This window comes from Alligator mississippiensis, chromosome 4, assembly GCF_030867095.1.
Source record: "Alligator mississippiensis isolate rAllMis1 chromosome 4, rAllMis1, whole genome shotgun sequence".
Classification (NCBI taxonomy): domain Eukaryota; kingdom Metazoa; phylum Chordata; order Crocodylia; family Alligatoridae; genus Alligator; species Alligator mississippiensis.
In genome coordinates this window covers 221,075,879-221,099,416 of record NC_081827.1, presented here as the reverse complement: position 1 = coordinate 221,099,416, position 23,538 = coordinate 221,075,879, and the positions used below count along the sequence as shown (strand labels likewise).

Below are 23,538 nucleotides of genomic sequence, written 5' to 3'. Positions count from 1 at the left end.
ACATTGTCTAAGTATTTACACATTACTGCTTAACAGTTCCAAAGACAAATACTTGTGGATAGAGATGCACTGATACATTGGTCCCATATCAGATCGGCACCAACATAATGAAAGTTGTCAGTATCAGCAATCGGCTTTTTTTGGCTGATGTGGCCAATACATACACTGTACATATGTGCAGCTGCAGTGCAGCATGCAGGTGGTGAGTAGTGTAGCACAGCAGCTTGAAGAACAGCATTCAGCTAGTTGTGGTGGAAGGGGTGGGTAGAGGAAAGGGGCATGGGAAGACAGATCGAGGCTTCCGCAGTGAGGGAGGGAGTGGGGCTGTGGCAGGTGCTGTCCAGCTGGGGTGGCACAAAGAACGGAGCTGTGCTCTGTCTGGCATGGGGAGTGGGGGGAAAGCTCCCATCACTGCACACACCTTGGAAGGGCATGGAGGAGTATGTACCCCATGATCTGCGTGCAACATGAGGGCAGGCTACTGCTATGGGCTGAGGCTGGGGCAGTGCTGGGCTCTTCCCGGCAGGGGCTGGGCCAGGCTGTGCTTGGGGTGGGCAGCGGCGCTGGGAGGCAGGGTTGCGGGGGGCCCCTACGGCAAATTTTGGTGGGGGCCGCAGCCTCCTTCCATAGCCCCCTTCCCAGTGCAGCCACCACCCATCCTGAGTGTAGCCCGGCCCAGCTCCCCCGCCAGGAAGAGCCCAGTGCTGCCCCCAGCCCACAATGGCAACCCACCCTGACCGCATCCAGGGAGCATGAGCCTCCCATGCTCTCCAGGGGTGTGTGCAGCAGCAGGAGTCGTCTCCCCCACGCCACCCTGTACAAGCTGCTCAGGACACCGTCCTGTGCTCCATCCTGCCCCCGTCCCACTCCCTCCCTCACTGTGGGGGCCTTAATCTGCACCCCCCACACCCCTTCCACCACAGACTTACCAGTCGGATACTGCTCTTCAAGCTGCTGGGCTGCATATTGGCAACTGGATTGGTACTGGCCGATATGCCTCATTAAAAAAAAAAAATAAATAAAAAAAATCGGCCACCGGTATCAACCCAAAAAATCTCTATTGGTGCACCTCTACTTGTGGAAAAAGTATATATGGTGGCAGAGTAAGTACTTAGACTTTGTAAAAAGAAAGGTTAATGCAGCAAGTCTTATGAAAAACTCTACTTAGTAAACTTGTTAAAAAATGATAGACTCCCAGAGAAACCATGTCTTATCTGTCTTCTTACTCATTTCCTTAGGCAGACAGTTTGAAAGGAAATGTTCACCTCAGTATTCACACTGAACTATATGACAAAGATTTTCATACATAAATATCCACAACAAATGAAATCAGAGTACAAATACAGAAATGCAAATTCCAAAGGCACACAATCAAACAAAAATCTCATTAGTATCAGTGGGAACTTTGATCAATCCATATACATTTCCTAAAATCTCTCCCCTTTCCTAACCTCCTCTATAGAAACAAGCTATTATAATTTTGCAGTTGATTTTAAATGCATGTCAGGATGATGTAGCAATATACCTCACCCCCCTTGCATATATGTATTATTGTGCATTTATGATGCATGCTGCTAAAAATATGCTTAAAAAATATAGCAGCAAATGCTGTCCAGTTGAAGTGTTCGAGAATCACATCTAAGAATGCTTTAATTTCTGTATTAAATCTCTTCCATTCTGTCAGTGGGGAAAGGAACTTGTCAATTGAGCCTGCTGCTGTACAAGCTACGAGGCAATTTCAGAGTATGTTTTTAAGCTGTTGTTTTTATTGTCAGTTTATTAACCTTACTCTTCTATAGTTTAAAACTTGTACAGATGGTGAGATTTACCTTTAAAAGAAAAATATTTAAAGATATTTCTTAACTTTTAACAACAACATCTGCTGTGATAAAAATCAACTGAAGGAAAATGCAAAATAAAAGTTCTAACTTGTGCAATAATTAGTTAATAGAATTGATAATACGATTACCTGAATTCCAGTTAATAAAATTCAAGGGTGTGTGGTCTGACCATTGCCAACCTCCAAAAATGTCCAGCTGGTTTAAACCAATCCAAAATCTCTCTGCAATGCCATCTTTAGCTATAGTTATTTTTGGAAAAAGCAGTTAATGCAAAATGTTTATACATTAAAACAGCTGATTTAAAGTAAGGAAGCTATCTGAACAAGTCTGAAGTTTTTTGCCACTGGATATGGATGCACAAGTTTTATTAAACTAAATGGGAATTAAGCACATGCACTTCTGGGCAGAATTTGTATTACAGCACTGAAACATTCCCTTCCTGCCTGCTCCCTCTTTCACTTTCCTATATTATTAACAGCATGCAATGTTTCCTCCAGTCCAAGTCTGAATGTCTCTACAAATGATTATAAGACAACGGAACAAAACACTCTTAAGGGATGAATGCACTATTAGAAAGTAATTAATTTGATTTCCAGATCAAAGGTGGAATCTGGAATCCACATAATGTGCTGACACTAAACAGTCATGCTGACTCAACTGTGGACATTTATCATCAGTTCCCATTTACATTCATAGGACACTGCAATGAAAGCAGTTGAGTTATAGGAGAATCTAAGACAATTAATTCTAAGTATACAAGTTACAGTACCCAGACAACTTAGGTGCCAACAAATATTAACCCAGAATTTTAAGAAAGACTATAATATGCTACCTTTCAAATGACTTGCTTGTCAAACGTTCCCGAGATAAATATGCCCACCTCACCCATATACCATTGATAACAACACCTACCTTGTATGTAAGTTAATTCAGTTGCATTTTGGATGCTCAATAAATTTCCCCCTTGTCCTAGGCATGAAATATAAGCATCTTTCCAAGAAAGAGCAGACTGTGTGTTTAACTGGTAACAACTTTCAGCTCCTGGATCATGTTCCCAGATATCATGACAACCATCCTCTGTTTAATACAAACACATAATACCAATGACTATAGTAAAAAAATAGCCACATTTGGGCTTTCTCCTCCCAAAGCTTTTGTAAAGAGAAAAGGAAGCAGTTTAAGATGAATATTTAAATCATTCATACTGCAGAGTTTGTGTTAATTGTTATATCACACTACAATAAAAATGAGACCAGATTCACAGTTTACAACCAGGGTGGGGCAATTATTTGGGCCTGGTTTTGATGAGTTGTTGCAGGCTGGGTCAGCACTGCCCCTGCCCCATGCAACAGTTCACCAAAACTCCCTATGTGGGGGGCGAGAAGCAATGTTAGAGAGTAAGCCAAGCTGGCGAGGCTAAGATCATGGGGCAGGGTTGTGGGGTGGTCTCTGCCCTGTAGAGGGGATTGTGGGGTGTTTGTGTGAGGAGGGAGGGCTCCCAGGAGTCGGCTGGGGACGAGGGTGGCGGGGGAGGGAGCAGGGGGCATGTACAGCAGAGTTCACCTGGGTGGCGAGGTCCGTGGCTGCCCCTGTGGCATTCTGCATGGGGCTGAAGCCTCCCCAGGGCATCCCATGATATGCTCTAGCCTGCACCTGCTGGCCCAGCCCTGGCCAGCATGCATGGCTTCTGGCAGGGTTGCTCCTGGTGCAGGCAGCTGAGAGCTGGAGCCAGAGCCCTGTGCAGTGGCGCAGGAGCTGCTCAGCTAAAGCTTTCTCCTAGCCTGGAGCAGTATGGCAGAGAGCAGGAGGCAGCGCTGCTGGAGGTGAGGGGAGCCAAACAGTCAGGGTTTGCAAAGTGGGCAGTATTCAATTCGGATTCAGCCCAATCTGGGGGACAGTGATTCAATTTGCTGATTCAGCTCACTGTCCCAGTTCGATTTGGCTGAATCTGAAGGTTCAATTCTGATTTGGAGAATCAGCGATTCTGCCACAGACACAGATTTATATGTGGTTTTTTTTTTACATACCTTGAGGTACCAGGTGTGGCTCATGGACACTGAGATGGTGGGGCAGATGGTGCATCCCACAGAAGTGCGGGGGGGGGGGCCTCCTCGCACACTCGGTGGATCCCCCCCCCCCCCCATGCCTCCCCAGTTCGGTGATCGGCTGTGGGGGGACCCCGGGTGCCCCCCAAAACCAAGAGGCACCAGTCACGGGGGCGGGGGGGGGCCCCCCGCGGCAGAGGGTCCCCTGCATGCTCTGTGGCAGACCCAGAAGTGGACCAGAAGTACTTCCAGTCTACTGCCGAGTGTGCGGGGGACCCTTCGGTGCACCTGGGGGATGCTCCATCTGCCCCAGCATCTCAGTGTTCATGAGCCGCACCTGGTACCTTGAGGTAAGCAGAAGAAGAAAAAACAAAAACAAAAAACAAACCCCCCCCCCATATAAAGCTGTGTCTATGGCCAAATTGTTGAATCTCTCCGAATTGATTTGGAGACTTTCAGTTCAATTCGGAGAGATTAATGGGTCTCCCGATTAATCTGGATTCGGAGATTCAACTGCCGAATTGGGCCAAATCTCCTCCAAATTGAATCAGTGACCAAAGCTTCGCACAGCCCTACTAAGCAGTACTTGGGTGGCTGCAGCCACACCAGGAACAGCCCTGCCAGTAAGCTGTGCACGCTGGTTGGGGCTGGGTAGGCGGGCGTGGGCTGCAGCGTGGCACAGGCTGCCCCAGGCAGGGCTTGGCCCCATGAGAAGCGCTGTGGGGCCAGCCGCTGGCTGGATCCACCCAATTTGTGGGTGGCCCCCATGGGCTGGATCCAATCAGTTGACAGGCCAGATTTGGCCTGCAGGCTGTATTTTGCCTACCCCTGGTTTAACAAATACTGCACCAAAAATGGAGCTGCATACACATGAAACAGCAGAAGTCCCTTAGGATATCCATTTAGAAACTCTATATACCTGGTTTTAAGCAGATTCCCCAGGAGCCATCCCGAGTATAATTGTCAGATGTGGCGCACCATTCACCACCTGTATGTGCTTTGTCCCGAATACAATCATGATACCAGGTCTTATTAACTAGAAAGGGGAACTCGCAGGGCTTTCCATAGGAGTTGCCATCCTTGGTAAAGATCTCTGTAGGAGAAACAACCAAACAGAGTATTTAGTTTGTTGAAAAGAAAGATCAAAAAGAAGTTGCTATTTATACAGTAGTATTCTAAAAAGTTAACTCAATCTATCAAAACAACAGTTTAGAGGAAAAAATTCTGTAGCTTGTTTTTCTTGCACTGGAATATACCAACACAGAGGTGTACTCCAAACGATAGATGGGGACAGGCCATCCTGGGGAAACCTAGACAGGATGCATCAAATATTATAGTGTAAGTTGTAATGCGTGAACCAATAATACCTAGAACAGGAAAACTCTCCTCCTCATATGGGACTGACCGAGCTTATTCTTCTCAGGCAAAACTGTTTAGGGGAAAGAAAACCAGGTAGACACATCTTTTCTAAGACTTTTCAGGCAAGTCTGCCTAGAAGAGGAAAATTCTTTCTGCAAATCAGATCAATCCAAGCTTATTAACCTTGAAAAGGTTGGAATTGCCGACGTCCACACCAAACAGTCCAGCAGGCTGAAATATAGTATTCCCATGAACTGGACTGGACTAATAGGTTATTACATTCAAAACTTAGAAATTGTTTAGGAGCTAAAACGATTTATATCGATATTTACTCAGACCTATCAGGCTTCCCTAACTGAAATGGTTATGGGTTTGGGACAATAATTAAATATATAACCCTTATTGTAATCTGGAATATTAGAGCTCCATTTGCTCTACGCCAGACTGAGACAGTAACATAAGAGTTAAGGAAGCTACAAGTTCCCTTGCTGCCACAGAGGAGATATATTTGTAAAGTACAGGAAAGATGACAGTTGAAAATTACGCTGTTTTTTATTCTGGTCATGCAAGTGGACAAGTAAAGCACAGAGCTGGAGGTCCTATAACAGAGGACAAGAAAACCCTTACGTCAATGACAATCTAGGTAGTTTTCAGCTGTTCAAAGTGAGACTCAACTGCCTGCAACATGCATAATTGTTACCCAATACTATAAACTAAAAGCAGAAGCAGTAGAGGAACCTAGTTTCCCCACTCCCAGAAGCATGCCATAACCATGAAGTTACAAAGTCACGCTTACTTTTGATCTCTCTCTGAACCAATGATTCTTGATTTTTTTCTGCACAGTGCTAGATCTTCAAAGGAGGGGATGACATGGTAGAGCAAACTAGAGCCTGGGACTTTGGGCATTCTACTGGGGGCGGGACAGTGGGGAAGGTGCAGATTTGAACTTGCTAAGGTGGAGGAAGTCCAGTCTTTAAAGTCCTGGGTGAATGTTGTAATCATCAGGCCATGGTATAAAAGGGGGGGGACCACCTCCCACTACCTCTTCTTCTTGGTGTTTTAAATCATAAGAAAGTGATCCCCGCCCCATTTTTGATAGAAGAGGTCTAGGAGAAGACTCAGAAGAAGATTCAAGGCTCTAAATTACAGGTAGATGGAGATGCCTGAGCTGTGGGATGGAGTTTTTACTGACCACTTTCATCTGCCTGCTTAGTGCACTGACTTCAGACAGCTCAGTGTGCAGGTTGTCTTGGATCTTACCCCATCCTGAGTTGACATTTCCCATCCCCTGCAGCAGCAAACTTCTGCTCACTATACTCTCTCTCAGGCAGCACCAGGGGGGCTCCTGCCCTGCTCATCCACCATTGTCACACTACTGTTACAGAGAATCTAGCAGAGTTCCTTCAAGCCAGGCAGTTGCTGAGCTGTTTGGAAGGAGCCACTGATCTCTATATTTCCCCACATCTTAGCTTCCCACAGCAGGAAGACTACTCACATCTGCACTAAAGAAATAGCTATTATGCCAAACTCTTCAGCTATTACTGAAGCCCAACTCCTGTAGATTGCAACAGGATTTTGCAATCCTGTAGACTGACTAGGTGACGACTACAGAAAATGACAGTTACTAGAGACTGTGCTTAAAACTATGTAATTAATGAAAGAGGAAACCAAGACCATTATTTCATTCCTGTGCAGACTACATAGATCTTGAGTCCAAGTACAGAGGAATAAGAAAATACTGAATACTCTCACTTCTCTGTGGAGCCAGTAAATAGGAAACAGACAGAGGGTGTGATGAGCAGGGATCTTGATTTTCTCTGATAAAAATAGCAAATTCTCTGATAAAAAAAAAATCCCTGATAAAACCCCCAAAATCCATGATTAAAATGAAAGGGCACTATATTATAGTGTATTATAGTATACATATATAGTATACTATACTATATCACAGTATACGTATATATAGGCATCAGTTGAACACAATGTTTTATTGATATATTTACAGTTTTAAAGCAATTTGGAAGCCTACCAATGCCTCAGTCACTATAGTAAAATAAATACTAAGGGTGCACCAATACATATTTTCTGGGCTGATACCAATGGACGATTATTGACAAGCCATATTGGCTGATACCGATCCAATAGTCAATATTCACCCTGACAGCTTGGAAAGCAGCGTCTGGCTGATAAGTCTGCTGGGGGAAAGGGGTGTCGGGGAGGGAATGGAGCTGGGGCAGGGACTGCATAGCCGGGGTGGGGCAGAGCATGGTGTGGGATAGGAGCTATGGGCAGCTCATCCAGGAGGCATGGGGGATGGAGGGTGGCTCCCGCCACTGTGCACACCCTGGGGAGACATGGGGGGCATGTGCCCCTGGATCTGTGCACAGGGTGAGGACAGGCTGCCCGCTGCATGCTCAGGGCTGGGGGCTGTGCCAGTCTCTTCCTAGCAGGAAGCCTGGGCTGCAGCTGAGTTAAAGGTGGGCAGGGGAAGGGCAGGCAGTGGCAGCACTGGGAGGGGGCACTACAGGGGGCTACAGCCACCTCAAAATTTACCGTAGCTCCCCTTCCCAGCACTGGTGGCACAGCTCACCCTTGCCCAGTGCACAGATCTGGGGGGCACATGCCCTGCCATGCCTCCCCCAGGAAGCATGTGGTGCCGGGAGCTGACCCCTCTCCTTACCCCCCCTGCACTCCCCAGACAAGCCACCCGTGGCTCTGCCCTGCACTGGGCTGGGCAGCGCCTGCCCCAGCCCTACTCCCTCCCTCATCATGGGGCCTTGATCCGCCCCCCCACATGCCTCCCTCCCCTCACAGAATTGTTCACTGGATGCTGCTCTCCCAGCCACTGGACTGCATTCCTGGTTGTGTAGGGATGTGGGGGGGGTACATGGGTGTGGTTGTGAAATGGCATGGGCATGTGTGTGGAGGGGGTTTATGGGCAGGTGTGGAGTTTGAGAGGGTTGTGAAGTGTTATATGATGGTATGGGTGTGTATACAGAAGTATGTGGGGTTTGTGGGCGGGGTTATGAAGGGATGAGAGAGAGACACACACAGAGATTTGTTGTGCCGGTGCCCCACCACCAGGGGCTCAGCAGCAGCAGGCCCTTGTAGTGTTCATGGCTGCATCAGGCAGAGGCCCTGAAAGAGTGTGGCTTGGCTGAGTCCCAGGCCTTACACGTGCTGGCATAGAACTGGCATACAGCTTTGCACTGCACTGAGCTGGCTCCATGCCAGCATGTGCAGATCACAACACTGCAGGCAGAAGCCACACACCATCAAGCTGGGCAGGCTCCGTGCCTCCACATAGAGCTTGCAGCACTCCAGCAGGAAGCCACACGTGGAGGCAAGCAGAAGCCCACCCAGCTCAATGGTGCACAACTCTGTGCCTCCATGTGTCGCTTCCCACGCAGCCTGATGGCGTGTAGCTCCCAGTCCATGCACCATGGGGCCAAGCCAGCCCTCCACATGGGGCTTCCTGCAGACATCTCCCCACTCCCTCAGCACCCACCTACACCTCCCACCCTGGCAGCTTTTCCCACAATCCCCCAGCCCTGGCAAGCCCCACTGCAAGCCCCACTTACCTCAGAGGCTCCAGGAAGGAAAGTGAGCCTGAGCCAAGCCCTGACTGACAGTCTCATGCCCTACCCCTTCCCCCTTGGGACAGGACTTAGGGTTTGCTGCCCTTTTTGCAAGAAGCTTGCAGACAGTTCTCTAAAAAAAGTAGAAAATCTGAAGGTACTTTTTGTTAAAATTAAAAACCTGCTTTTTCTCTCTGTTAAAAAGGGGAAATCCACATTTTTTTTCTGTTTTTCTGTGGGAAACAGAAAACTCAGATCCTTGGTGATGAGTCAGCATTGGAAGGAAACTCTCTCTCCCCGTCTTCCCAGTAGTACTCCTGGAGTGTTGTAGCTGCTTTTGCCACCTTTCATACAAGGCTTCATATAAAAGTCACAGTATAAACCTATATTTATTTTTTCTACCAAAAAGTGAGTGGATTATTGCAAAAACATTACTAATTTTTAATATTTAAAACAATGCTATTGTTGGGTAAAGTGGGGAATGCTGGGAAAAGTGGATAGACATTTTTGCTAGGAAAAGTGGCTATTTCTCTACATTTTCAGAATCTGTCCAAAAAGTAGCAGTTATTGTGGTTCACAATAATCTGTAGATAAATACTGTAAACGCTGCAGGTAAGCAATCATGGCATCAGAAAAGTAAGCTGTAGCTTATGAAAGCTCATGACTGACTGAATTAGTCTATAACATGCTACTCTTCCGTGCCTGAATTATACTAGTCAGATCATACTACTAATCAGTGGCAAAAAAATAGCCTGAAATCCTGCTCTCACAGAAGTTAATGGCAAAATGCCCATGGCTTTAACCAGGGACAGAATCAGGCCTATAAGTATAATCCTGGTGGAAGGTATCTAACATTTTATACATCAAAGAATGGTGTTTCAAACTAGCTTCTCTTGATGGTGCTCTTCTGTGGTAAATAGCTAAACGCCATTCTTTTTAAAATTGTGCATTGACTGAAGGAGATTATTTTTTTTTTTTTGTCACAGCACATTTTATTCCTTCAATCAGACTTAATAGATACCAAAGCCATGGCAAAAATCAAAGCACTTACACTTCTTCCAAACTAAAACCACAGACTTACCCCGATAAGGCTGTTGGCAGATATCATCAGAAGAGTTGTTTCTTCTCCAGCAGTCTGATGAATTTATACTTGCAGTTACAACAATTTCATTCTTCAAAGTCAGCTTGTACCGGGACGCACCAACTACAGAAGCATCAGCACATCGCCACCATAGCATAAGCATAAGCTGGGAGTTACAATCAACCATTTTCAAAGGAGATTGAAGATTGGCTAGATTTAGTCCAAGGCACTGTTTGGATCCCAAATTGAAAAGGCGATTTCGGGAGACCCATTTCCATAAGGTCTCATGTGTCTCTTTGCAGTCTGCTGTCACTATCCGTGAGTTTTTAACTTGTAGGCACTTGCTGGTTCTTTCATGGCGAATAGTAAATGCACCACTACCTGTATAAACATATATATTTTTAAATGAATGCGTGTGGGTGCATATACACATGCATGCACATATACATAGGAAGTTTTGTATTTAAAACTGACGTCCAGTCCTCAGAAAATCTACCATAAAGGATTAGACTTACAGGACACTTGCAATGGTGGCTTCCTGGATCCGGGACTTTTGTCTGTAAAGAAGGGCCTGTCTGTAAAGAAACTAGCTCCCTGCAAATGACCCAAAAGTATCAGTTCTAATACCCCTCATCTGCTAGCCAACAACTGCCTCATACTATGAGTCTTGTATGTGCACAGTCCAATGAGCTGCGCTCCTGAACTGGGGTCTCAGGGTGTTACTGTAGCAGAAAGCCCCCTTTTCTTCTTGCCTGCATTTGCTCTCCCCTTTCTGGATATGTTTCTCTTTTTCTACCTTTTCTTCCTTCCTCTCTCTTTCACTTTAAGATAAGGAATTGTGTTTTAAAATTTGTATGTGTGCATTTTGTATCTCCCCTTGTATTTCGGTATTTTTATCTATGTGTGTGCCATGGCATTTGTAGCTTATATTTTATGCTCCTCACCTTTCAACTTTCAACTGAATGTGTTTAGTTTCATAAGTAAATTATACATTGTAACAATGTTAACAGGGGCAGGAATCAAATTGCCCTTGCCTGTATCAGGCTGGCCCCTGAAAGAGCGAGTGAATCAGTGATTGAATGTGTAACGTGACTGAATGTGTAATATAGTAGCAGACAGCAATTATCACCTGGAAGCTGCAGATCAACCAAGGGAAGAACTCAATAGAAGACAACGTAACAACCGGGAAATCTCTAAACCTCACTGATCAAGGGCTAGAAGCCCTGGCCTGAGTTAATCAACGCCAGGGACCAACTTTTGGGCTGAGTATCTCCAGATCAACCGCTCCCAGAGCCCTATTCTAAATTCATCAATGGACTCCCAAACCTGCACGTACTTGCGGACGACCCCTGGGGCTGACAGATGCCGTTCAGTAGCCACCGGGGGGGGGGGGGGGGGGGGGGGGGGGGGAGTCCCACGAGGGTCAATGACCCCTGGATTGGGCAAACCTGAAAACTGGGGAGTCACCAAAGTCTGCCAAGGACAGAGAAAAGGCAGTGAAAAGTGACCCTCAGGGGCGCCCTCTTGATCTCCAACTCGACCAGACCTGTCCAGCCAGAAGGACCAGCCAGCGATGCCCTTCTGGAGGATAACACCATGCTGAAAGAAGCCTCGACTGGCCATCGACGGCAGACTCCAGTGCTTGTAGGATAGGTATACCTGACTGTAGCTTGCTACTCTGTGCGCGCGTGTGCGTGCAGGGACCAGCCCCAAGGTTTATGATTTAACTCATTACAGTGTTTCAATCCGCCTAATAAACCAGAATTTTAAGGTCCCGAGTTGGACATTTGTAGCCAACATTACTATTCTATTAATTAATAATACAAGAAGGGACAATCTATTTTTTTTAAAAATGGTTTTAAATACATCTCCAGCCTTCTACAAAACATATGAAATAATAGTAACAGGGCTTGGCATATTCACTCAACTATTACTCAGCTTAAGACAGGACAATAACATTTTCAATAGGATGTGTGTGTCTAGGTCCCACTTTTGGATGGGACTCGGCCCTATTTTTAGTGCAATCTAATTTGTGCACTGAAACCAATATAGTTATATTAACACAACTCAACATTTGGTTGATGCCTGCAGTATAACAGGACACTAATGATTAGACATCTATCATAACAATCCATACCATAATCCAGGGGTAGGCAACGTTTTTTGGTCGGAGTGCCGAAAAAACCACAATGTCTACCTTGTAAGGTGCCGGAGTGCCAGTACGCCACAAAAACAAAACTGGGGTGGAAGGGGTACGTGGCAGGATGCCCTGCATATTTAATACTATGAATAATCTTAATGTTGCTTTTATTTATTTATTTTTTTCTTACAGTAAATTGAGAGCTGGTGTCAGGCAGGGAGCAGGGAGCGGGGGCTGCCCCAGGGCTCAGCTACTCAGGCCACAGTGGGGGGGCCCCAGCAGCACCGGAGGTGGGCTCCAGTTGGCCTGCACAGCTCCGTGGTGCTGAGGCACAGCCACCCTGCCCACAAAGGGAGCACGCTGCCTGGCTGGGGCAGGATGTCGGGCTCAGGGAGCTCCTGCTTGGTCTCTGTGTGTGCCAGGTACAGTAAGAGTGCGGTCACAGGCTGTTCCCAAGCGCTGGGAACAGCCGCCGCAGCCAGTACTCAGGGCCAAGCCTGCAGCACAGTGGCTCTGTGCAGTGCCTGCCCCAGCCCTGGCCCCTTGAGGGGAGTTGAAGGTGGGCAAGGCCAGGACCCGGGCAAGCTGAGGCAGCCACGGTGGCTGTTCCCAGGCTCCAGGGGGCTCCCACGGCCGGGCCCCTGCACCAGGGACAGCTCTGCCCTGCCTGCACTGTGCCCAGCATGCAGGGATGCCAATCCTGGGGAGGGAAGCCCCCCGAGCCCGGCATCCTGTCCCAGCCAGGCAGCATCCCCAAGTGCACAAGATGGCTAGCCATCCCTGCTGAGCTGCGCGGGCTGCCCGGGCCCCACCACGGGTGCCGCTGCGCACCCCCGCCTACCACAGCTTGAGCCTGCAGAGCCCCAGGGCAACCCCTACTTCCTGCCTAGTCCCCGCCTTCCTAAGGGCCTGACTGGACTGGCTTGCCCGCAATGCCTCCCCCCCAATGCCACCCAGACCCTGTCCCGACCGCCCAGCCCCAGCACTCGGCACCTCAGTGCTGCCCCGGGTGGGACAGAGCATCTGCCTGCCTGGGCAGGTCCCTCCAGGGGCCAGCTGGGCTGGAGGGTACAGCGCAGGAGCAAGGGGTGGGGGCAGTAGAGCAGACAGCCTCCCTGCCTGTGTTCTTCTGGCTCCGCCCCAGTGCCTGCCGCGGCACTGAGACTTGTGGCTGCACAGGACACCCCGGAGCAGCAACTTTAAAAAAACCCAAAAAAGCAAAAAACCCAATCTTTTTGCGTGCCTCCCAGCGTGCCAGGAAAAATGTCTCCGCATGCCACTAATGGCAACCCCTGCCATAATCTATACCAATAATGCTAGTCAATAGGCAAAAGTTTATAAGATGACAGGCACATAAGAATGTTTGCCTGTCACAGATTCACCTCAAAACCCAGTTGCATTTGGGGCTTACCATGCCACATGCAGAAGTATTTTGCCAGATAAGATTTACTCCTGTGGTGTTTAGTCTTTATTTGCAGCTGGTGTGAAACTGTGTTCAGTTTTGTCATTCTTAAGCTTATATCTTGCATAGGATTTGATAGAAATGTACTTATGTGATTTCATAGATTCTAGGGGACCTCAGTGGGCCATCTAATCCAACCTCCTGCCCCTGGCAGGCAAGAAAAGGGTCAGCAAACCTGGGATCATGTAATCCCAGCCAGGTGCCTGTCCAGTCTCCTCTTGAAGACCCCCAAGGATGGGGCGAGCACCACCTCCCTTGGAAGCCCATTCCACATCCTGGCAACCCTGACCGTGAAGAACTTTTTTCTAATGTCCAGTCTAAACCTACTCTCCAGTAACTTATGGCCATTGTTCCTTGTTGTTCCAGGGTGTGCCCTGATAAACAGATTGCCGCCTACTTCATGTTGCTCTCCCCTTATGAATTTGTACGCTGCCACAAGGCGCCTTCTCAGCCTTCTCTTGGACAGGCTAAAAAGGTTAAGGTCCCTTAGCCTTTCCTCATAGGGCCTTCCCTGCAGGCCTCCAATCAGATGAGTGGCTCTTCTTTGGACCCTCTCCAGGTTGTCTGCATCCCGCTTGAACTGTGGCATTCAGAACTGAACACAGTACTCCAGCTGCGGCCTGACCAGTACCGCACAGAGAGAGAGAAAGAATCACCTCCCTGGACCTATTTGTGAAGCACCTACGGACGCGTGACAAGGTGCGATTGGCTCTGCCAACTACTTCATCACACTGATGACTCATGTTCATTCTGGAGTCAACAGTGTCTCCAAGATCTCTTTCTGCCTCAGTGGTGCTGAGAAGGTCACCCCCCAGGCTATAGGTATGATGGCAGTTCTTTCTTCCTATATGCAGCACCTTGCACTTGTCCTTATTGAACTGCATCCTGTTGCTCTCTGCCCACTTTCCAAACCTGTCTAGGTCAGCCTGGATATGGTTCCTCCTCTCCAGGGTGTTAGCTTCACCCCATATTTTAGTGTCATCCACAACTTTGGACAGGGTCCCACCCCCTCATCCAGATCACTGATGATGTTGAATAGCACCAGCCCCAGAACTGAGCCCTGAGGGACTCCACTGCACATATCTTTCCCAGTTGACACCGACCCATCCACCACCACTCTGAGTGCGACCCTGTTACAGTTCATGTTATAATTGTAAAATAATCCAATAAAGTATTTTAGTGCACACCCAAGAGACATCCAGCTGGTATGCATCTTGGACCAGGCAGGGTGGCCATGAGTGTTCCTTTGGGGGGGGTTGCTGTGGGGCTGGGCTACTGGCACTAGTGCCCATGCTTGCAGGGGCAGGGCAGCTGGGAGACCATGCTTGGTGGTGGATGGGGGGGGAGGCCACAGCCAGTCCACCTGCTGCAGTAGAAGCCCCTACCCAAAGCAGGGGGTGCCACAGACATCTCCTCCTCCTTCCTCCAGCCTGTACCCAGGCCAGACTTGCTCTGCTACTGCCAACATGAGCCGCAGCCCCCATCCTCCAGCTCACGCAGGACAGGGCCAGGAGACCCTCCCCCTCTTCCTGCTGCCTGCAGCATGGCTGGGCCAGTTTTGCTCTGCTTCATGCTGCTGCTACAAAGCACAGCACAGCACTGGTCCTCCGTACCATGCTGTGCTGTACCCCAGCCCAGCCAGCGGTGCAGGACAGCATGTGGTGCCCCAGCTGCCCGTCTTTCCACATGAGGTGCACTGCACGCACCTCATGGTGGAGGCTGTACCCACTGTGTCTCCCCAGACCACCATCCTGAGAGTCCATCCAGGACCAGGCAGGATAGAAGGCAGCTGGGCAGGGGGGGGGGGGGGGGGGGGGGGGTGTGCGGCGGCAGGGGACTGTGGTTCAGAAGTGAGGGGCACCAGCAAGACTAGAGGGAGTGGGGGGCAGGGGACTCTGCAAGTAGACAGTGAGGGCCTGGGGGGGTGGGGGATTATGGTTTGTAAGTGAGGGGAAACAGCACGGACAAGGACAGGGCAGTGGCATATCAGGCTGCTCAGAAACACAAAGCATCTGGGAGGGGGTGGGGGGAGGAGGACAGACAGTCGCAGCTGGACTCACATCCTGGTGAGCAAAGGGGACAGGGGGAGGTCTGATTTTCCATGATAAAAAGACCAAAATCGAATGCCAAAGTATATAGGTATTTAGAATTCATTTGTTATAATAACTGAGGCACTGGTAGGCTTCCAAATTTCTTTAACAAGAAGTTTTATTGATATATTTACAACTTTAAACTGAAACCTACACACACACACACACACACACACACACACACACCCCCCCATATATAGGTGTGTGTGTTGTGTGTATGTATATGTGGTATTTCATTTTAATTGCTGGAAAATATGGATTTTGGGGTTTTTAAATCTGAGAATTTTGAATTTTTAAAATAGAAAAAACCAGGAGGCCTGCTACAGTAAGAGAGTACTGGCCAAACAAATTTTTCAGTGCATTCAGGTGAAATTCACTGAATGTGAAGAGTACCAATCACCAGCCTTTTGCAAAAAAACCTCATTTGCTTTTATCATATCTTCTCAGCCAATACCTTACGTTATCATTTATCCTTTTTCTTCCCCATAAAAGTTTATGTATTTTTACAAAGCTGTTTTAACTTGCTAGTTCCCCTCTCCCTTCATTCTCCAAACACTTCCCTCTTTCACTTTCTTTTTTATTCCCCCCACCAAGTCATTTCTCTCCTCCAGAATTTTTCCTCTGTTCCTTTTTCACTTCTTTCCACAAAATCTCTCCGATTCAGAATGCATGAAAAATACTTTTTTTTTTTAAAAAAAAAAAGGGAAAATGTGCTTTTCATTGAAAATAATTTTTTTTGCAAATTTTCTTTTGAAATTCTGCTTGCCAATGAAAAACAAGAAGAGTCTGGTTTTCAGTATGTTATTTACTACTGTTTTAATTTTTTTTTTAATTTTGCCACTGCAAAAGAGGATCATAAATGGAGAAAATGCCAGAGGGATGGAAGGAGAAAGAGAAGTGGTGGGAGGCAAAGAAAAAAACATCTGGATTTCAAAATGGCAAATCTAACAGAAAATACATGTTAGCACTTCCTCATGAGAAGCAACTATTTTTTCCCTATGAGCAATGTCAGTAGATCATTTCTCTTTTCTTACTGATCCCCAGCAATTTCTCTTATCTGCCAACCCTCTTGTCATGGAAGTTTTACCAGACACCTTTTAGCTGCAGAACTAAGCTGACTAGCTCTGGAAAGATACCAAGAAATGAGCCTCTTCCTCTGTCCCCCAATTTGGAACACCACTAAAGTGAAAACCAAACTCTGCTTCACAACTTCTGGGAAAAGAAGAGACTCCTGGTTCATCACCAGGCTTTATTAGTAATATCAACCTGTGATTAATAGGATGCTGGTAAACTTGAATCCTATTAATCACAGGTTGATAACACTAATACAACTGGTAAACCTGAAATCCTCAATGCCATTCAGTTTTTTGGAACAAAGAAGCATTTTATGCCAATGCTTCCTGGTTGATAAGGTTGCTACACCTATTATTCAGGGCTCAGATTCAAAAAGGCACCTGCTGTGGCAACACTGTATATCAGTAAGTGGAATTAAACAAAAGCTGTCTTTGATAGCCATACTGCAAATAGAAAGAATAAGTAGTGTTCTAGTCAGCATTCACATCAACCAGCACACTGTACATCCTCCCACCTGGACAGGCCAAAAGGAAGTGCAGAAGAGGGACTCATCTGGAATCTGGCCCTTCCCTGGAATTACCATGTATGCTATTCCCTGCAGCCCAAAGTCAAGCATTTCTGGTAGTGTGAGATTTGCAATCTAAAACCCTTGCCTACACTTATTGCCCAATATCATGACATTATTACAACAGGAAGATGTTTATTAAATCATAGATTATTAAAACAGTAGGTGTAGGAAGAAGCCTAAACTCTGTAGTACAGTCAAGACAGCACTCTCCTGGTAGGGAGGTAGTCCTGTATTATTGTTCCTGCAATTCCATATGTTTTTTTTTTTCCCTCCAGTAAGTTATTGGATATCATGCACAAGTAGCACTGAGAACAGAACAAATATGTTTCCTCTTCCCATCTTGCTAGGCCACAGAGTACACTCCCTTTTGCTTTCAGGCCCATGTTTCTTGCATTCCTTTCCATGCTGTGGCTTAGATTCATCAAAAGGGTTACAGATTCCCCCAAAGCCTGCCTAGGTAATAGCCTTGGGGGTAGGGTACTTTCCTGAGAAGAGGTGTATACAAACCCTGTTAGCTTGAGGAAAGCCTAGGTCCCATCATTAGGCCAAAGATTAGGAGATCTGTGAAATGGCAGCACTTCGAGCAAGGGCAGGAGGCCCACAGACTGGGCAGCAGCGAAAAGCAGTGCCAATGGTAGAAGCTGGGTTGGAAGCACTGGCCCATCTTGGAACCAAACCAGATTGTTCTGGCCTTGCTGACTCCTGCATTAGGCTACTGGGCAGGCAGCTTGTTGTCCCATTAGAAATCCTGCAAATATATTTGTCAAATTGAGCCCCTTTGAGGACTTGGGCACAAGGATGGCTAGACTGCAAATTCAAAAGACCCTAAAAGCAGAATTCAGGCACTAACATATCACCTCGTATTTTAAATAGTAGATATACTAACAATGCACAATACTTTTGTTTTCAAACACCTAAATCCATTCTTATCTGAGTGTTAAAAACACACAGAACTGTGCTGGAATGCCTAGTTTTTCACCTGGGCATAAATATTTAAGCAGGACTTTAACTCGCTCGTTAGCAAAAAGGCACATAGATTCTGACTAGAGTGCCTAGCATCCATAAATCCCTTTTTGAATCAGGTCTCAGCATCCTGGTGACACAATGCAGGGAAGTTGGCAGAGCTGTTATTTCCACTTAAATCCACTTTTCAAGATGTTTCCCCCAGTGAACACCTCTCTGCTCCAAACTGTTCAGTTTCCTAAACAGCAACCAAATAAAACAAACGTGGGCCTTCTTAGCCACAGGGAGTCAAATAAAGCAGTAAAAAAAGTGAAAATCCTGGACAAGTTGCATTTTACTGTATACCTTAGAAAAGCTACAGGCATCAGTAAAGTACTTATCCAAATATTAATTTACAGTGTTTTCTTTGCAATGATAAAGGCTAGCAAGTTCATCTTCTCATTAAGTAGATCTGTGATTCCAATTCTTCCTAAAAAGCATCCTATTCAACCTATACAGGCAGATTTTTCAAACCCTGAAATTCACCATTACTGAAAAAATGATGTTCATCACATTCTAAATGAAGAAACTGTAGAAGTATCTTCCACTGCAATTAAATAAAACAGAACTCAAAGCTAAAATAGGCAGAATGCAGTGAAGTAGGAGAACCAAGTACTACAGAAGGTGAAGTATGATATTAAGGGGTACAGTTCATTAAGCAGAAAACCACATCCAACCTAAAATCATCAACTACAAAATCAAAACCTGACAGCTCCTTTCACTGAAAAAGAGAAGAAGACAGCACTCTCTCATGTTAAAACAGGCAAAGCTGCTGGCCCTGACTACATTTTTCCTGAACACCTCACCAAACTCAGGGCTATAGCCCAAGACTGGCTATGCAGCTTTCTGTCAACATCCATGCATGATTGCAAAATACCAAAAATCTGGCGCAAAGCCAACACCATTGCAGTACAGAAGGCAAGGAAAGACCTGACAAACCCATATCGCTTCTATCAGTAGTCTATAAACTCCTTGAGTGGCTTATCCTGAACTGGATTGCACCAATTGTTGACCAACAGCTGCCGTATGAGCAAGCAGATTTCAGAAGTAACCAATCAACCTTTGGTCGTGTGGCAGCTCTTACAACTCGTATTGAGAGTCTTTGAGCATCAAGAAAAGGTTGGAGTGATTCTAGTTGACCTAACAGCAGCCTACAACATAGTCTGGCAGCCAGGCTTTCGGTATAAGCTACTTACCACACTACCAGACAGAAGTCTGGTTAACTTCATTACTCAGGAATGGAGTACCATGAGACTCCATTCTAGTTCCCACCCTGTTTAACATCTACACAGCAGACTACACAAGCACCACATTGACCAAATATATGTATGCAGATAACCTGGCACTTGCTGCTGCCAATAACAACATATTATCAATAGAGGCCAAACTGAATTGTGACATGGAATGCGTAGCTTCCTACCTAAACAGTGGTGATTGAAACTGAATATACAGAAGACTACCTCAACACTTTTTCACCTGAATAATCATGCTGTGAACGCCAAGATAAGAGTCGCCATGGAGGGAAAAAAAGTTACCCTTTGAGAAGACACCAACCTACCTGGACGTCACTCTAGAAAGAAGCCAACCTTCTGCCTCAACTTCTCCAGGTGATGTGGAAGGTAACCTCCAGGGCAACAGCCATTAAGAAACTAGCCCGTACAACATGGGGAGTCAACTTCTCTAACCATGGTTTACACACCAGCAGAATACTGCCTCACTTTGTGAGGTAAATAATGCCCATGCCCACAAACTAGACAGTGCCCCAATGGGTAGACTTGAATGGACTGTGATCAGCCTATGGAGCCTTCAACAAAATCAAACAGAAAATGAGCCTTACAAACTCACCATTGTGCCCCTGTAGCAAAGGAGATCAGACAGCCCAGTATATACTAACTGACTGCCTTCTATATGGTCTACCCAAGACAGTGAACACTCTGAAAGACTGCAGTGATATTGATGGATCTACTCTTAAATGGTTGGAGGAGTCAACTTTCTTAAGTCATATGCAAGAAGACTACCAAGGAGCAAGGCTCAGTGAATACCAGACTTCAACATTTTATATTAAATGCAAAACCAAGAACTGGACTAACTAGAGACTTACTGTGGAGTTCGCTTTAAAGTATATGCTCAAAAAAAATAACCTTTGTCACTGATAAAAGTTATCTGCTTCAGAGTCTGCGCAAGTGTGTCTGTATATTTCTGTACTTAACACTTTCAAGTGCAGCAATAAAACAGAAGCCCTTGCCATTCAGGATGGTGTGCGCACAAATGTGTTTCTACTTCCCCTATAGTTCATTCCCAGTTATCCAAACCCCTTAATTACTGTAATCAACAATTTCAAGTTAGTTTTAAAAATGTTGCAATACTATACGACAAACTCTTCTTTTTCTAATCTCTATTTAATAGTTTTGTTTGTCTACTTTTAACATTTGATACAGTACCATAACTTGGAACTGTTGGTACTGCATACTGTTATCTTTTAAGCTTTACTTAACACAACACTATATCTGTAGTCTTAAATTTGATAGTATGTGATACCGGTGGTATTGTATGACAAACAGTTCTCTCTAAAGCTCCGCTGTATTTAATATCTCTACGGTTATGTTTGGTATGATTTAACTCTATGCATCATAACTAAACATCAAACATCTGTCACAAGACGCCCTAGTTTCACTTAGCTGAATTAATTCACCTATCCAAACAACTTTTTTGCACGTAACCAAAGATGTACTGGAAAAGATTATTCTCTCAACGTAAGTGAAAGAAAAACCAAAACATTAGAACACCTTGTAAATCCCCTAACTCCCCATCCCCGCCATTAGCTCCTTGAACATTTCACCTTTGTTAGTTTCCTTTCCATAGTTTTTTGGGGGTTTCTCCCCCTCCTCTTTTTTCCACTGTCTCTCTACAATCTCCCTTTCCAACTTCCACCCCAAGTCCCATGAGAAATAAACCCTTTTTGTACAATGTTCTAGTCTAGACACTAGCTGCCGGGGGACAAGTGGGGAACACACCAGCAGCAGAAGCCTGTGCTTCCAGCCCAAGTGCAAAACAGATCAACAGCTAGAGATCCTCTGGGTCAAGAGCCCACTGCACCGTCTCCATTCGCAGCAGAGGGTTTTTGGAGTTCCTGTGGAGAGTTGCAGCCGAGAGCTCTGTGGTACCTGACCCCAACCAGGAAGCCGTATGAGGTAAACACCCGAGTTGTGGCTCTGCCACGGGCACCGGAGAAGCTGCTTCTCTTTTCCGGAAGCCCCGGCCAAGGCATGAGATACTTTCAGCCTTAGAAAGAGGCTGGACAGAGACCATCCAGCTGGGGCTTTTCCTCTTCCATCTCTACAGCTCGAGGGGCTGACAGCAAACCAAGCCCTCTGCCCAAAGGGACCACAGACTTCAGTGGGGCCGGGACCCCGCCGGCACGTGGAGGAGGCTTCTGCGGCTCGGGACACGCCCGAGGGGGAGCCTCCGTCCCCGCCCGGCCCCGGAGCCGACACAGCCCCGGGCTGTCACAGCGGGGGCCCTTCCCCTGCACGCGGGGCAGCTACTCCGGGGCCGAGCCCGGGCCCCACCCGAGCGGCGCCGTAGCGCGAAAGCGAAAGCCCCGGGCAGGGCAGGGCTGGGGGCTCCGCGGGCACCGCAGGCGCTGCCCGCCCCGGCCGGAGCGAAGAGGCAGCGCGGCCGCGTTACCTGAGGCTGCGGCGGGCCCGAGCACGAGGCCCCCGGCGGCAGCGAGCAGCAGCACCCCGCAGGCGGCGGCGGCGGCCCGCGCGCGCCCCGCCGCTCCCGACATCCCCCGCGCGCTCTGCGACCCCCGACAGCCCCGGCTTCGGCACTCTCCCCGGCAGGAACACGCGCCTCGCCCCATTGGCGGAGGCCGGAGCCAATCGGCGGCCTCCCCTCCGCCCCAGCCCCGCGGGTCAGCAGTTGCCAAGAGAATGCGGAGCCTCAGAGGTTACGCCGAGGCTTCGACGCGCGACGTCACGCGCCAGATCACCAGCCGCGGGGGAAGGGGGCGGGGCTCTGCACGGGTCGCCACCTGCTGTGCTGCCAAGTGCGCCGCCGTTGTTGCGTTTGTGCAATGCTTTCAACCCTGGCCCGATCGATAATAGTAGAAGTGTTCAAAATGTACCATCGTTTTTGAGGCAGTTTATGGATGCAGCATATGCAAAACATAAGTGACTCTCAAAGAGTCTGAACTGACTCCTGGGTTTGCTGTCAGCACTTTCTTACACCCGCTTGCCGCCAAAGACAGCGACTCCTGCTTAACGTCGTAGTTACGATCTTGAAAAATGCAACTTCAAGCAAAAGGATGTTAAGTGAATCCAATTACAGCACAGTGGTTACCTACTAGCAGGCAGCGGCCAGACAGCGTTATAACCGAACATTACACGACTTTATGTTCTCTAATCGCTCAGCGACATAATAACGAAACAACGTTAACCAGGACGACCTTAAGTGAGGAGTACCTGTAAAGAAATGCTTCAACTGCCGTGACCCGGTTCTCACTCACTCACGAGTTATAGTGAGCAACATAAAGTCAATAAGAAGACTTTTGCATATTTTTCCAGGGTACAATAGTTTTTCAGCAAACACAATAATTTTGAGCTTCCAGTATGATAATTTCATATTTAAGACCTGGTGACGCTGCAGTCAGTTTGCTGCTGGCAAAACCAGAGCCACAGACTTGCAGCTTGCTGTGTCCTCCAGCAGATCCAAGGCTTGGAAAAGCAGGATGCAGGGGCTGGGGCGCAGCAACACAAGACACAGCCCTCTCCAGTCAGGAAGCAACTGGAAGGTTTAGGGACATGCTGGAGGCCCACTGCTGTGTTATGCGGTTTAAGATCAAAGCAAAACCTGGTTTAAGATCAAAGCCATCCGACTGTAGTAGCATGTGCAGGATGGTATATTACGTTTAAAAAAAAGAAAGAAAACGCACAACAAGCAAGGCAAAAACATCAGGAGATACTGTTTCAGCAGTCCTGTAGCCATTATATCTCAGGGTATGTCTCTTATTCAAATTAATAATGCAAGTTCTAGCTCTCAGGCCGGGCCATAGGCAGCCAGGTCTGGGGGTCACCTTAGGATCAGGAGAAGCTGCTAAGGTCCAGGGGGAGTATGCCAAGTCAGAGCCTGGGGAAGCCAGAAACCAAGAGATCTGTCTGAGGAACCAGAGGGTCAGACACAGCGCAAGGACAGGAGACTAGCTGCGTCAGACATCCAGAAAACCAGAATCAGGTCAGGTATCCAAAGTATCGGGCAAAACTCAGGGTCTGTGGGCAAGGTATCCAGAGGTCAGGT

At 47.2% G+C, this 23,538-nt stretch overlaps 1 protein-coding gene across 1 annotated transcript in view; it reads right to left on the bottom strand.

Annotated features, from left to right (window-relative positions):
* The window catches only part of LY75 (lymphocyte antigen 75), a 135,115-nt gene extending 113,085 nt beyond the window's left edge, over positions 1-22,030 (bottom strand). Inside the window, exons 1-5 of the mRNA XM_059726274.1 lie at positions 21,928-22,030; positions 9,905-10,285; positions 4,806-4,979; positions 2,754-2,918; positions 1,970-2,080 (exon numbers count right to left, since the gene is read on the bottom strand). Coding sequence (XP_059582257.1) covers positions 1,970-2,080; positions 2,754-2,918; positions 4,806-4,979; positions 9,905-10,285; positions 21,928-22,030 — 934 coding nt within the window. The remainder of the gene's footprint in view (positions 1-1,969; positions 2,081-2,753; positions 2,919-4,805; positions 4,980-9,904; positions 10,286-21,927) is intronic.
* Positions 22,031-23,538: the final 1,508 nt, after the last annotated feature.